The 15,314-nt window shown below is 46.0% G+C and overlaps 1 protein-coding gene across 10 annotated transcripts in view; it reads right to left on the bottom strand.

Annotated features, from left to right (window-relative positions):
* LOC121281498 (PDZ and LIM domain protein 5-like) overlaps positions 1-15,314 on the bottom strand; it is a 247,665-nt gene that overhangs the window by 38,004 nt on the left and 194,347 nt on the right. For 9 of the 10 annotated variants that reach the window (XM_041194460.1, XM_041194452.1, XM_041194514.1 and 6 more), the window contains 5 exons: positions 14,663-14,791; positions 11,271-11,489; positions 10,149-10,274; positions 8,354-8,491; positions 1,485-1,571 (listed from right to left, as the gene is read on the bottom strand). In XM_041194460.1, the coding sequence (XP_041050394.1) occupies positions 1,485-1,571; positions 8,354-8,491; positions 10,149-10,274; positions 11,271-11,489; positions 14,663-14,791 (699 nt within the window). The remainder of the gene's footprint in view (positions 1-1,484; positions 1,572-8,353; positions 8,492-10,148; positions 10,275-11,270; positions 11,490-14,662; positions 14,792-15,314) is intronic. The other variant, XM_041194489.1, reaches the window with a different exon arrangement.

Here is a 15,314-nt window from a genome sequence, read left to right on the forward strand (position 1 = left end):
CGCTGTGCACCCCCTGTCCGGTGGGGGGTGGGGGAGGGATTCCCCAACAGTCAGGGTGCGCTCTGAGAGCAGGAAAGAGCACACGTCTCCCTGAGACTAATCGCTGCCTCAGGGAGAGCGCTGACAGTGTTTGAAACTTTAAAAATAGAAAAATGAAAAACAATTATTAACATGTCCCCCTCATGTGACAATGTCACACGAGGTGGGACGTTAATAAATATCACAAAAACTTTATTAAACTTTTTAAAAACAGACATGAAACCTCACCCCGCCGGTGGAGGAGGTTTCATGTATTATCAGAAGCCCGCTGAGGCTCCTGGCCTGCCCACCAGCCTTAAGGTTGGACGGGCAGGGCCTTTAATTGGTTTAACTGCCCTGTCAATGGCCTCAATTGGCCATTGACAGATCGGTGGGTGGACAGCTGATTTCGCTGTCTGCCCCCCCCACCCCCGCCACCGCCTTCCTGAATATTTAAATGGGGCGGGATGACTTCGGGGGTTCCTCCCGACATTATCCCGTGTCGGTGAGTGGGTCCTGCCCCCAGCTCGCCGACGGAAAAATTCTGCCCCTTGTGTTCATAATGCGGCCCACGTACATCTCATTGGACCCCAGCAACGTGCAAAGTGATTAGTGCTCCTTTCACCCAAACATGATCTGATCAAGATTCTGGCTTCTTAAAATGAAAGGGGGGGGCGAGGCGAATAGGAGAAACCCTGCATGAAAATACTTATAAGGTGCAATCACACTCTAGCCAGTGCACTGATGGACAATGTTTGGCTTTGTACTGATAATGTCCTTAATGTAAACACTTTCCGAGGTTAGCGTCTGGACTGGAAACTGGATATGAGTGACACCCCTTGGAGAAGGCAGTCTTACTCCACTTCACTTGTGACTTTGGGTCTTGGCTCTCACTCCAAAACTCCGCTCCCCGTTCACATTAAGCTCTTGATCTAGATCTCAATCTAGATCTCCTCATCAGTCCAAATCTCCAGTTTCATAGGAAGGCCAAGCTCGGATCGCCCGACCGACAACCTGCATTCGTATAGCGCACTCAATGCAGTAAAACGTCCCAAGGTGCTTCACAGGAGGTTATCGAGCAACATTTGACACTGAGCCACGTAAGGAGATATTAGGTCTTAAGAAGTGTCTTAAAGGAGGAGCGAGAGGTTGGAGGGATGAAGAGGCTTAGGGAAGGAATTATAGGGCACAGGATCTAGCCAGCTAAAGGGCAGCCACCAATGGCGGAGTGATGAAAATTGGGGATGCGCAAGAGCCTAGAATTAGAGGGGTGCAGAGATTTGGGAGGATTTCAGGGCGGGAGGAGATTACAGAGATAAGGAGGGGGTGAGGCCATGGAGGGATTTGAAAACAAGGATTAGAATCCAATTTAGCAGTACCAGAGGTTCACACAATGTAGATTTCCAACCAATCCAATTTTACCCTTCTATAAGTCGCTACTCGGCCAAAAGACTGAGAAATATTACCTAGACATTGAAGACTTAATTGGCGAGATTGAAAAGTTTTTGCAAGAAGACTTTTCTTTAGAGGAAACTGATTCATGCCATGTAACGCTGTGAAAACAGAAAGGTCGGATAAAAGAAGAGCACATTTATAGGTACAGTAGAAAAGAAGTGTTCAAAAGGAAGAGCTTAAGTGAGGTCAGAACCTTACTTTCTTGCTCTCTAACCTTCCCTCCAACACCTTGTCTGAGTGGATATATTAACTAACCCATTTCCATGCCATCGAGTTACCCAGGAATGGGACTGGTCGACTATTTCATGTTTTGCCTTTCTCTCTCGACCGGGAAAAGTATGAGTCTCTGCTCAGCATGTGAAAGCAAAGTGTAGGGGCTCACACTTGGACAGCACACCCACCGCCCGCCTAATCCCCCTCCAAAACTCTGTGCCGATGCGGCCCCAATCTGGGTCACCTGCTTCTAAGATTCACCCTCATTATATTTACCAGTTTCGCATTAGATACTGCATACTTAATTCATACATGCAGGCATATGGTCTAAAGTTGAGCGTGTTAAATTTCCCAGTAAATTGTGCAAGCAATGGCCTGGGTCCCATTATTTAAAATAGGTCCCAATTTGGCTTTGAGAGACTTTCTAGAGCTTCTGAAGGTCATCAAGCATTCAGCCAATACACATTCTGTACACAAAAGATTCTGGGTGTAAATTCAATACATGAGATGACAGATTTGAGAATTTCTTCCAGCGCCCTGTAAAGGGCAGGAAACAGCTTCACAAGTGTTCACGACTTTGGGCTTCAAATGAAAGGTCTGTCACTGATGAGGACAGTAAATCCCTTCAGGGGGCTACTGTCATCAGAGCACCTCTGTGCTGCTTCAGGAGGTATTGATTGCAGTGTGTGTCTTTTCAACTGGACTTGCTGTGTGTGTGTCTGGTAAGTCACAGGCACAACCCCACCTCCTATAACAATTGATCACCATCACCAGAATGGCATTCAAAGCTTGCAATGACACATTAAAAATTATTTTCCATTATTCGCAACAATCGTCGACATCCGGCCATGTTCACGGAGGTTGTGGCACCTTGTTCGAAAGTGAGAGATACAACCTGCACAAAGCAGGGATTGTAGAAAGACATTCCATCATAGAAGAAGCATTGCGAGGGGACTAGGAACGCTGAGGCTGCAAGTATTTTTTTTTTGGGTAGTAGAGAAATCGAGGGATGTGGGGATAGAGCGGGAAAGTGAAGTTGAGGTAGGTCTTCTTGAATGGCGGAGCACGCCTGAGGGGCAGAATGGCTTACTCCTGCTCTCATTTCTTATATCTTCACATAATCCAAGAGGTAAATTGTAAAATCAGCATCCACTTCCACACAACAGAGCCAAGAATTCAATACATGCTGAAAGCAGGAACTTAAAACGAAGCTGCCATTCTCTTTTGCTCTAATTCAACAATTACTCGATGTTGCTAAGTGTTCACGAGGAAATCGGCGGGTTTTTTTTTGTCACGGGAGCAAGGGGAGGGAGGGGGTGAAATCGGACGTTCAGCATCAGAATATACGCTCCATCCTCGGCTGTAGCATCCCCCCCCCACCACCACCGCCCCCACTCCCTGCCATTTCACGTGCTGTTCAAAGGACTTTAAACTCTGGCAGCGCACCTGCTCACTGCTCAATAAACCAAGAATGCATGTTCCATAACACGGCCATTTAATGTGGTAATACTGCCCGGCTCAGCTGCTCAAAGTACATCTCACAGTTGTGCACAATCCCAAACAGGGATATGGTTTATGTAAGCCAACACTGGTCCATAAGCAAGTTGGATGCTTTAATGGAATCAGCCTGTTGGTGCACATGCACACGCATGCATGCACACGCACGTGCAAAGAGAGACACTTTTTCAATATTGTTGAAAAGAGAGAAATGTTGCCAAAGCTTTTCGTCTTGCACATATCAGGACAAACACAAGAATGCCAAATTTCAAATGCCTTCTTGTGTTTGTCCTGATGACTGCCAGATGAAAAGCTTCAGCAACATGTTTCAAGTTCAACAATATCGAAACTCTGTGCACACTTTTTCCTTCCAAGTAATTTGATTTATAATTTCAGCAATTTTTGATAAGCAGTAACGACTTAAATATCTAAAATAAGAACAGAAAATGCTGGTCAAGCAGCGTCAGTGGAGAGGGAAGGAGAGTTAACATTTCAGGCCAATGACCTCTGATCAATACTGGAAGAAGTTAGAGATTTAACAGTTCTTGAGCAAGTAAAGAACCAGGGAAAGTAGGTGGCGGGGTGGGGGGGGGGGTGTGGTAGACAAGGAAAGAACAAAAGAAAAGGGACAAAATAAAAAGGGAGTGCCCAGAGGGGATGTAAATGGTGACAGTAGAATCATTACTAGCTGCTGTCTGAGGAAACAGGGTTATTATCTGAAATTACTGAACTCAATGTTGAGTCTGGAAGGCTGTGAAGTGTCTAAGTAAAATATGAGTTGCTGTTACTCGAGCTTCACTGGAAGTTGAGGTGGGGTCTAGGACAGTGGAGGTCAGACTGGGAGTGGGGTGGGAAGTTAAAGAGGCCAGAATTGGAGAAGTGCAGAGATCTCAGGAGTTTACAAAGATAGGAAGGTGGGGGGGGGCCAGGACACGGAGGGATTTGACAATAAGGATAAGGATTTTAAATCTGAAGCGTTGCTGAGCTGGGATCCAAGGTAGGTCAGCAAGCACAGGGGTGATTGGTGAACAGGGGCTTGGTGTGAGTCAGTCGATCAGCAGAGATTTAGATGAGGTCAGAGTTATGAAATAGAGGTGTAAAGAGGTAAATGCGCTTTTTATTGTTCTCTCCCTCATTCCTACTTTGGAAGGCACTCTTGCCTGCCTTGAAGAAGGGTAGGCTTTGGACTGACCAAGCCATGCACAGCCATGCCACTCACTGTCTTTAAGCTTTAATCGCACTTCTCTAAACTTCCCAGAAAAGTTTCCGGCTGTTCATGGAAAACAGTTTTCATTCAAAATGAAATCTCTTTAATCTCTTTCCCAAAGAAAAGCCGAAATTCTTGGCCAGGCAGATTCCTGGTGCTGGCATCTGCACACCAGCTTACGGGTCTTCAAGTGCAATTTAGCATTCGTGCAAACACCGTGGGACAGAGCAATGAATCCATCAGAGTTGGAGGCTGGAACAGTTGATGCACTCGTCCCTGCTACTTTCCAGCACAAATAAAGTCTAGCATATCCAACAGAACACCACCTATATTTGTAATGTGCCACCGCACACGCTGCTCTCAGCTGTCCAATTACTCTCCACAATGCAGACAGCAACTGCATTCAGTCCTCCGGGCTTTTGTGGGCTGTCTACGCCCGATCAGCTCTGGTGGTTACAGGTTCAGGTGGCTTCATTTCCCCCTGCCCCCAAATACATTCCTAATGGGTGTTCATATACACCTCGGGAGGAGGAAAGCATGGAAATTGAAGTGAATTAAGAAGCTGCACCAACTTGGGGCCTTTTCTCAGCTGCAAAGTTCATTCTCGCACAAAGAACAAATTGTTCAGGCATTTAAACCATTAAAAGGAATCATGAGGGGATCAACTACTTCCTCTGGCTGGGGAGAATACAGAGCAAAGGGACGTAATCCTAAAGTTTGAGCCAGGCCATTCAGAAAGCAACGTCTCCACGCAAAGGGAGAAGGAAAATGTGAAACTCTCAGAGGTTGTGGACCCAGGTAAAATTGCAATGCCAGTGTGATGAAACACAAATACTCACCCTCGGAGGTGGGGAACTTCCGCCTTGTACCTTCCACACACGCGGTGGCCAGGAAATAGCGGGCACACGTGCAGCGCGTGTCGTTTTCATTCTTTAGGCCAGGAACCAGCCATGCACGGCTGGACAGTGGAAAAGTAGCAGGATGGCGCAAAAAAAGCAGGTCGGGTGACCTGCTAGTGGAGCACCATGGTGCTGAGTGTGTCCCAGGGAGTAGGGCACGGGGCAGGTCCCAGAAGAAAGTCCCAGGCAGAGACAAAGACAGGGAGCAGTGAGAAGTCCCAGTCGTCAAGCTAAAAGAAAGGAGCAGAGCAATAGGCTCTGAGTTAAAGAGAGAGCTGCAAGGAGCAGACTTGAAGCAAAGCAGGCTTGAGAGAAGCCCTGAAGATCCAAGGAGGCTGCCAAAGATTTGTGACTCCTTACTGCGGGCTTTTTGGAGCAGTGGTGTTTTGCTTGGCACAGCCGGGGATCTGAAATTGTGCCGGGACGGTGAAGTGTGAGTACACTCAGTGATCCAGGGGAAAGGAATCTCGGAAGGTGAGGTTCAGCAAAACCTGGCTTGATCAGCTGGACAAGTGAGCTGCTAAAAGAGCAAAAGGTCTGAGGGGCTTCTTGAGTTAGAGCTACAGACATGGTGGAAGGGGACAGGTACCACACAACTAATACAGTACCAAACCCTTAAAAAGGACCAATTTCCTGTATCCTGTAAATCAGCATAGAGAGGTGAGAATGAGAATGATCTGTGGAGAGAGAAACAGAGTGAACGTTTCAAGTCCGTATGATATCTTCAGAGGTTTGAATGAGAGTCATACAGACATGAAAGGTTCACTCTGCTTCTCTCTCCACAGATGCTGCCAGACATGCTGAGATTTTCCAGCACTTTCTGTTTTTATTTCAGATCTCCAGCATCTGCAGGATTTTGCTTTTATTTACTAGAATGATACCTGGACTCAAAGAGTTAAGTCACGAGGTCAGATTAAAAAAAATTAGGGTTGTATTCCCTGGTAGCCAGAAGGTTAATGGGAGATTTGATTAAAGTTTTCAAGATATTAAGCAGAACAGACAAGATAGAAACAATTTCTGCTAGTTGGTAAGTCGAAGGTTCCATTATATTGGAAAATAGCAAATGTAACTCCTTTATTCAAAAAGGGAGGGAGACAAAAAGCAGGAAACTACAGACCAGTTAGCTTAACATCTAGCATAGGGAAAGTGTTAGAGGCTGCTACGAAAGATGTTATAGTGGGGCTCTTAGGAAAGTTTAAGACAATCAGAGAGTCAGCACAGCTTTGTGAAAGGGAAATCATGTTTAACTAATTGATTGGAATTCTTTGAAGAAGTAACATGTGCTGTGGATAAAGGGGAACCAGTGGATGGACTGTACTTAGATTTCCAGAAGGCATTTGATAAGGTGCCACATCAAAGGTTATTGCAGAAAATAAAAGCTCATGGTGTAGGGGGTAACATAGGCATGGATAGAAGATTGGTTGGCCAACAGGAAACAGAGGGTAGCCATAAATGGATCTTTTCCTGGTTGGTGGGATGTAATGAGTGGTGTGTCACAGGGATCAGAGCTGGGGCCTCAAGTGTTTACAATTTATATAAATGACTTGGATGAAGGGACTGAGGGTACGGTTGCTAAATTTGCTGATGACACAAAGATAGGTAGGAAAGTAAGTTGTGAGGAGGACGTAAGGAGGTTACAAAGGGATATAGATAGATTAAGTGAGAGGGCAAAGATCTGGCAAATGGAGTATAATGTGGGCAAATGTGAAATCGTCCATTTGGCAGAAAGAATAAAAATGGATATCATCTAAATGGTGAGAGATTGCAGAGCTCTTGAGATTCAGAGGGATCTGGGTGTCCTAGTGTATGAATCACAAAAGGCTAGTAAGCAGGTACAGCAAGAAATTAGGAAAGCTAATACAATGTTATCGTCTATTGTGAGGGAAATTGATGACAAAAGTAGGGAGGTTATGCTTCCATTATACAGGGCACTAGTGAGACCACATCTGGAGTACTGGATACAGTATTGGTCTCCTTATTTAAGGAAAGATGTAAATGCATTAGAAGCAGTTCAGGGAAAATTTACTAGACTAATACCAGGAATGGGTGGATTGTATTATGAGGAAAGGTTGGAAAGATTAGGCTTGTATCCTCGGGGTTTAGAAGAGTAAGAGGTGGTTTGATCGAAACTTTTAAGATCTTGAGGGGTCCTGACCAAGTGGATATGGAGAGGATGTTTCCACTTGTGGGAGAATCTAGAACTAGGCGTCACGGTTTAAAAATAAGGGGTCGCTCATTTAAAACAGAGATGAGGAGAAATGTTTTCTCTAAGAGGGTTGTGAGTCTTTGGAACTCTCTTCCTCAAAAGGCAGCTCAAGCAGAGTTTTTGAATACTTTTAAGGCAGAGCTAGATAGATTCTTGATTAACAAGGGGGTGAAAGGTTATCTGGAGTAGACAGGAGGTTACAATAAGATCAGCCATGACCTTATTGAATGGCAGAGCAGGCTTGAGGGGCTGAGTGGCCTACTCCTGCTCCAATATGCATATATGCTCGTTTGTAAGACCAGGGGGTAAGGTCCAAGGTATTATTGCCAGACCTTTCAGGAGTAAAATGAACAAACACTTCATCACACTAATGGTAGATGAAGTTTGGAGTTCTCTTCTGCAAACGGCAACTGATGCTAGATAATTAATTTTAAAACTGAAATTGATGGATTTTTGTTAGCCAAAGATGTTAAAGGAAATGAGTCAAAGGCAGGTTTTATGCAGTTAGGCTCCAGATCAACTATGGTCTCATTGAATGGTGGAACAGTCTCAAAGGGTTAAATGGCCTCCTTCTTGTTCCCATGTTCCTGGTGACTCATCTCACTCTCCTCTCCATTCTACTTGGATCAGGGACTATTTACTGAAGTGGGGGTGGGAGCGAAGGAAGAGTCTTGGGTGCCCAATTGCAGGTGACCCCTGGCTCAGAGTGAAGAAACGAACCCGCAAAGCATGCTTAAAATTTTTAAACTTAACCTGGGGCAACAATTTGCAAAACAATCTTACAATCATAATGCAGCTTCTTAGATCTTCCACAATCTCAGATGGGAAGGGGCACACACCATGCTGATCTTCCCTTACCTCTTGTTCTTCTGCACGTACAGAGAGCTGGTGGACTGACGTTTGGGCAATTTAAAGGGTTGTGCAGGTGGAGGCTTTGCAACTGGAGTGATGAGCAGAGTGTCCAGGTGATACGGAGATACAGCAGGCTCAGACAGTCTGGTAGATGTTTTAAAAAAAAAATTGCAAAAGAATATCAAGGAGAAGAGAATCAGAAAGAAAATATACCGAGCAAGGTGGAACAGGATATGGGAAGAAGTATTTCATTTAAAAAAAAAAATAAAGTGCTAGAACGTGTGTGTCAGGCAGATGAGTTTGAGGATTCTAACTGATCTAACATCCAAAAGCTACGGTGCACAGGACACTTTAAAGAGGAGAGTCCAACATCTCATTGCTCCTCTGTTAAGATCTGCATAAAACCTTTATTTTTAATGTAATTAAGTTAAACATCGAGACTTGTTTACCATATCAACCTATTTGACCTGCAATCACTAATCCATGGTAATCTCCAATGACACCCATTAGGCACCGCAAGATTATCCTCTCAGTGGTCACCATGTATAACCGTTACATGAGAGTGTTTCTCAAGATCCTCATAGTTATTGAAGCCTGTTTAGACTTGGTTTAAAGTGCCTGAACTCCCCAATGAGTTTATAATCTCTCGCCGGTATCCAGAATTTTCTCTACAAAACCTACGTACTTCCGATAAATTTCTTTGCTCTCCGGTACGACCCCCCAAGCTTCTTTAACTCCTGAGATGTGCCTCATCGTTCGTTTTTTTGAAGCAGCAAACTGGAAGCCTCGATTGCTTTGACCATCTAAACCTAAATCATTCTTTGCTTCCTTGAAATGAGTCAGGAGGGTCAGGTGTGTTTATTGTTTCATTTAAAGGAATTATGCAGATGGCAGCCAGGGTTATGCAACACTGACCTGGTTTATTATAGCCGAAGAAGATCAATTATCGCCACGGGACCATGGTTGTAATAGAGCTGGACTTACCAAGCCCAGTCTGGACAAGTGACTGTTCGATTCTTGCCCGTGGGACAAGTGTGATTGTTCCAAACTTAGCCCCACAAACTGAAACACAAAGTGATAGGTCCCTCCCCTTCCATTCCATAATCTAGGCTGACACAACAGCGCAGTACCGAGGGGATGCGTCATGTCTGAGGCCTCTCTTTTTTTTTTGAGGTAATGTTAAGCCCAGGCCTCCTCTGCTCTCAGCCGTAAGATCCTGTGGCATTGTTCAAAGAGCTGCAGCGAAGCCCCACCCTACCCCACCCCTGGCCTCCCTGATGACCTCATCAGCATTTAGCCCTCAACCAATACCACGGGGAATGGACCGGTCTGGTCGCCTGTTGCTGGTTGTGGGATCTTGATGTGTGCAAACTAGTCGCTGCATTTGCCCCCAAAAAAAGCAGCGGCTACTCTGTAAAAACATGTTGCTGTTTTGTGAAGCTCTCTGCAATGTCACAAAGGCGCAATATAAATGTAAGTAGGGTGGTGAACCTTTGGGATTCTCTACCCCAGAGGACTGTGGATGCCCAATCATTGAGTATTTTCGAGGCTAAGAGCAATGGGTTTTTGCAGACTAGTGAGTCAACGGATAGGGGGAAAGAGAAGGAAAGGAGATTGGAGGTAGATGGTCAGTCATAATCTTTATCAATGGTGCAGCAAGCTGGAGGGGTTGTATGGCCTACTCCTGCCCCCATACCTCATGTACTTATTGCAACATACTGACGGCAACATGCACAATTATCATGATTATTCCAGAAAAAGTGAATGTATCTGCTTGGCTCACAGGAAATTCAGGTTCTACCTAGCTTGAGCAGCGAGTACTGCGACAATTGTAGCGGCTGCACTCTTGGCCTCTGGGCTTTGCTTCACAGGTGAGAGACGTGGGGATGACTTTGGCAGAGCTTCTAAGGGATTTTCCAAAATTTTCCTGGGCAAAGATGAGAAAGAGAGAGAAAGTACACAAGTGCACAAGGGAGAGAGAGAGAGAGAGACAGAGAAAGAGAGGGAGAGAGAAACAGACAGACAGAGAGGGAGGGGACACGCTTAACATAGAGACAGCATGACAGAGAGAACGACAGCGTTACAGAGAGAGAGAGACACAGACAGAGAGGGAGGGGGCACGCATAACAGAGACAGCATGACAGAGAGAATGAGAGCTTTACAGAGAGAGAGAGAGACACAGACAGAGAGGGAGGGGGCACGCATAACAGAGACAGCATGACATAGAGAACGAGAGCGTTACAGAGAGAGAGAGAGAGAGAGAGAGAGACACAGACAGAGAGGGAGGGGGCACGCATAACAGAGACAGCATGACAGAGAGAATGAAAGCGCTACAGAGAGAGAGAGATCAAGAGAGACAGCGACTTAGAGGGAAACAGTGTACTACAGAAGCATATTTAAAACTACATTTACAAAATGTATCACGTTACTTTCAGAAGAAACTTAAATCATAGAATTATACAACGCAGGAGGCGGCTATTAGGCCCACTGTGCCTGTGTTGGCTCTTCGAAAGAGATATCCAACTGGTCCAGCTCCCCTGCTTCTTCCCCAAAATCCTGCAAATTTCTTCTTTTCAAGTATGTATCTAATTCACTTTGGAAAGTTATTACTGAATCTGCTTCCACCAGCCTATCAGGCGGTGCATTCCAGATCACAGCTTGCTGAATAAAAGAAATTCTCATCTCTTTGCCAATCATTTTAATCTGCGTCCTCTGGTCACTGATCCTTCTGCCAGTGAAAACAGTTTCTCCTCATGTACTCTATCGAAACCCTTCCCGATCTTGAATACCTCTCTCAAATCTCCCCTTCCCCTTTTCCGATCTAAAAAAGAGCAGGGCAATTTCAGTTTCTCTAGTCTCTCCGTGTGGCTGAAAGTCCTGCATCCCCATGAGCCGGGACTGTGCACGCCCTCGATCTCTGTACCTTTTCGAGGCGCTTGGAACGCAGGCAGTGGGATCTGCAGCTCCGACAGAGGCCGAGGCTGGTGGTGCAGCAGCCAGCGCCAGAATTTCACACGTTTGTACAGCCGCTGATTGCTCCCCAGCACCTAACGGACAAGGATTAACTCCAGTAGCACGAGGTGGAGAAGCTGACGACACTGAAGACACCTTTGAAATCGCCTCTTCTGTGACGTGGATAAATCTTTACATACAAAATAGAACAGGATGAAAACAAAACCGGACGTGCACAATTCAACGCCAGTGAGATTAGTCTTACCCTGGCTCGGGGAGAATCAGTGGGGTTTTTTTTTTTCCCTCATCTTATAAAATGGACAGAGAGAAACTTCAAAGGCTTCATTCCCAAAAAAAAACAATTAACTTGCATTTGCAACTGATCCTCCTCCCTCTGGCAGAGACTTGCGTGTGAGGATGTACAGCAGCAAATCCCACTTCAGGTTTTTGCTGTCTTATTGGGGATAAATTTGCTGGGTTTAAAATGCATCACAGATATACAAAATGGGGAGAGTGACTTGCGGGACCAAGTCAGTCTTCTGAAGCAAGTTGGAAAGGGTTGAGGGGAGGCAGTTCCCAGCTAGCTCAAGCCCAGGGTCACGGTCTCGAATCCCACGTTGGGTGACGACTTAAAAAAAAAAATTTGATATTATTCATTTATTATTTTTATTTTATGCTGTTTATTTATTATTTATTTTACTGAGGGATACTCATTGGTAGAAAACAAAATAAATCCTTTTGGTAGCGTCTGCAAAAAGTCCTGTTAAAAAAGTAATAGCCCAATTTATTTCTGACAAGAATTTGAATAATAACGACTGATAAATGAACAGGACATTTTGGGGAACAGTCAATCCTAACATGATTCTGCTTGAATTCACTCCCGAATTCCAGGTTTGAGTTTGCACTTCAAAATTAAATTGAGGCTGTCTCTCTAGTCACAAATGATAAAGTTACGGGCTTCACTGTGACTGACAATTGATCTGCACATCGGCAGAAAGTGCTCCCCCTAGTGTTGTGACACAAATAAACAGCCTTCCAAAAACATGCCATCCAATTTAGGCAGATAAGTACAGCGGTTGATGGATACTCTCTCGGGTGGACCTAATAGATCCCACTGCATTGATTTGCAGTACAGGAGAGTTCTTCCCTCCCTGCGGCAGAATAATATGGGGGGGTGGGGGAAGGGGGGTAAGGACAGCAGATCATTGGAGCTGCTGGCCAATCCGATTGACTAGCAGCGCCCTCAGTCCCAGTGGCGCCAGGAGGGCCTCAGTGGCAGCTGCTGGGACTGCAGGCGAGGACCGGAGTCCAAGGCCCAGGACCTCCAGAGCAGGTATGCCCGGGGTCTTGGCCCGAGAGGGTTTAGGGAGAGGGCAGTGGGGGGTGCAGGGGGTGGGTTTAAGGGAGGGAGTGGGTAGGAAGGAAGCGACTGCTCAGTCTAAGGGTGGCTGCCCCACAATTGGCAAAAGACAGCCCCCGAAAAGCGACCACAACTCCCTCCCGCCATTTAACTATTTCATGTTCAAAAAAAAAAAAATCAGGCTCCCCGCTCCAGCCCTGTTGCCCATGCCAAACGTTTTATGGCAACGGCAGCGTATTATTAGGGTCACTAGGCTTGCTAATAAGCCTAATTGACCCTTAAGTGTTGTTTTAAATATGACGGAGGGGCCGCCAATTTCGGTGCCTGTCAACCCCCGTTCTATGGGAGTGAGCTCGAGAGTGGGTGGGAAGGTGGTGGAATGGTCACCCACCCACCCTGCGCAGGAAACACACCCGCTGTGGGCAGGTAACATTCATGCCCCTGGTGTCCTGGTCAATTTTTACCCCTCAATCAAAACTGGAGTCAATGGCAATCGGGGAAAACTCTTCACTGCTTGGAGTCAAACCTAGCACAAAGGAAAGCGGTTGTGGTTTATGGAGATCAATCATCTCAGTTACAGGACAGCACTGCAGGAGTCCCTCAGGATAGTGTCCTCGGCCCAACCACCTTCAGCTGCTTCATCAATGACCTTCCTTCCATCATCAGGTCAGAAGTGGGGATGTTCACTGATGGCTGCACAATGTTCAGCACTGTTCACAACTCCTTAGACACTGAAGCAGTCCATGTCCAACTGCAGCAAGACCGTGACAATATCCAGTTTGGGCTGACAAGTGGCAAGTAACATTCACGCCACACAACTGCCAGGCAATGATCATCTCCAACATGTGAGAATCTAACCATCGCACCAAGTCATTCAATGGCATGACCATCACTGAATCCCTCACTATCAACATCCTGGGGTTACTGTTAACCAGAAACTGAACTGGACCAGCCATATAAGTACCATGGCAGAGGTCAGAGACTGGGAATTCTATGGAGAGGAACTCACCCCAATTCCCCAAAGCCTGTATACCATCTACAAGTCAGGAGTGTGATGAAATACTCTCCACTTGCCTGGATGAGTGTAGCTCCAACAATACTCAAGAAGCTTGACACCATCCAGGACAAAGCAGCCCGCTTGGTTGGCATCTCTTCCGCAAACATTCACTCTCTCCACCACCGACACACAGTAGCAGCAGTGTGTACCATTTACAAGGCACTGCAGGAACTCACCAAGGCTCCTTAGGCAGCGCCTTCTAAACCCATGATCGCTACCATCTAGAAGGACAAGGGCAGCAGACACATGGGAACACCACCACCTGCAAGTTCCCCTCCGAGTCATACACCATCCTGACTTGGAAACATATCGGTGTTCCTTCACTGTCGCCGGGTCAAAATCCTGGAATACCCTCCCTAACAGCACTGTGGGTGTACCTACACCACATGGACTGCAGCTGTTCAAGAAGGCAGCTCACCACCACCTTCTCAAGGGCAATTAGGGATGGGCAATAAATGCTGGCCCAGCCAGCGACGCCCACAGCCCATGAATGAATATATTTTTAAAAATTACAATAACAGATTATCTCTGCTCATTATCACATAGCTGTTTGTGGGAACTTAGTGCACTCAAAAATTGGCTTTCCTACATTACACTCCTAAAGTGCTTCATTGGCCGTAAAATGCTTGGGAGGTCCGGATGTGAAGACACACACTGTATAAAATGCAAGCCTTTTTTTCCCCTTCGTTGCAGAGATATTATAGTCCAGGCTGGCAACAATGCAGCACTTTGTAAGTATTATACTGAACAAGACAAGGCCATTCCCGTCTCTCCCCCACCAACCACCACTCCCCCCCAACCCCTCCTCCAAGATCTTCTTTTTCAACAGGGAATACATGATCTTTTGAGCGGAGATCTGTTGCACCCCGCAAGCACTCATTTTAAAAATTCAGTGTTCGATAACAAAACGCAAGCATGACAGCATCCGGGTAACAGAAAACTCTACCTAGCTGTACTGATGTTTACAGTAGAAATAGTGGCAACATGGGCTTTGGCCTTTGGATCAGACTTGATCGGGGGTGGATGTGGGGCACACTTGGGTAAGGCACCCAGAGGATTGTTCAGGTATATCTTTCTGAAGAGGAGGAAGAAAAACAAGTCAGGAACAGGTGGAGACAAAAAAAAATCAATTTGCCTTGAGACACAAACACGTCAGAGCAGTTTGAAACAAAGAGTTGGAGTGCTGTATGTATTTTAGGATGCTGCAGAGGGGATTGCCTTTCAACTGGCTCCGCCTACACCATCTGGGCATCATCAGCAGAACCAGAGCAAATGATCAGGGAAACAAAAACAGAGTTACCTGGAAAAACTCAGCAGGTCTGGCAGCATCGGCGGAGAAGAAAAGAGTTGACGTTTCGAGTCCTCATGACCCTTCAACAGAACTGATCAGGGAACTTACAACATCCCAAAACCACTTAACACCTTGTTTTCCTCACTTGATCTTTTAACCCCCTTTAAAATTTAATTGGCCTATTGTGTTCCCTGCTCCCCAAAACTGGCCACACCACCTCCATTACCCCCACCACCTCCCCTCCATCCCCACGTTGAAATTGACAGCGTCTGCCAATTATGTTGGCAGAAGGTGGTCCCTCGGATTC

The sequence above is a fragment of the Carcharodon carcharias genome, chromosome 1 (genome assembly GCF_017639515.1).
Source record: "Carcharodon carcharias isolate sCarCar2 chromosome 1, sCarCar2.pri, whole genome shotgun sequence".
NCBI classification, from domain to species: Eukaryota; Metazoa; Chordata; class Chondrichthyes; order Lamniformes; family Lamnidae; genus Carcharodon; species Carcharodon carcharias.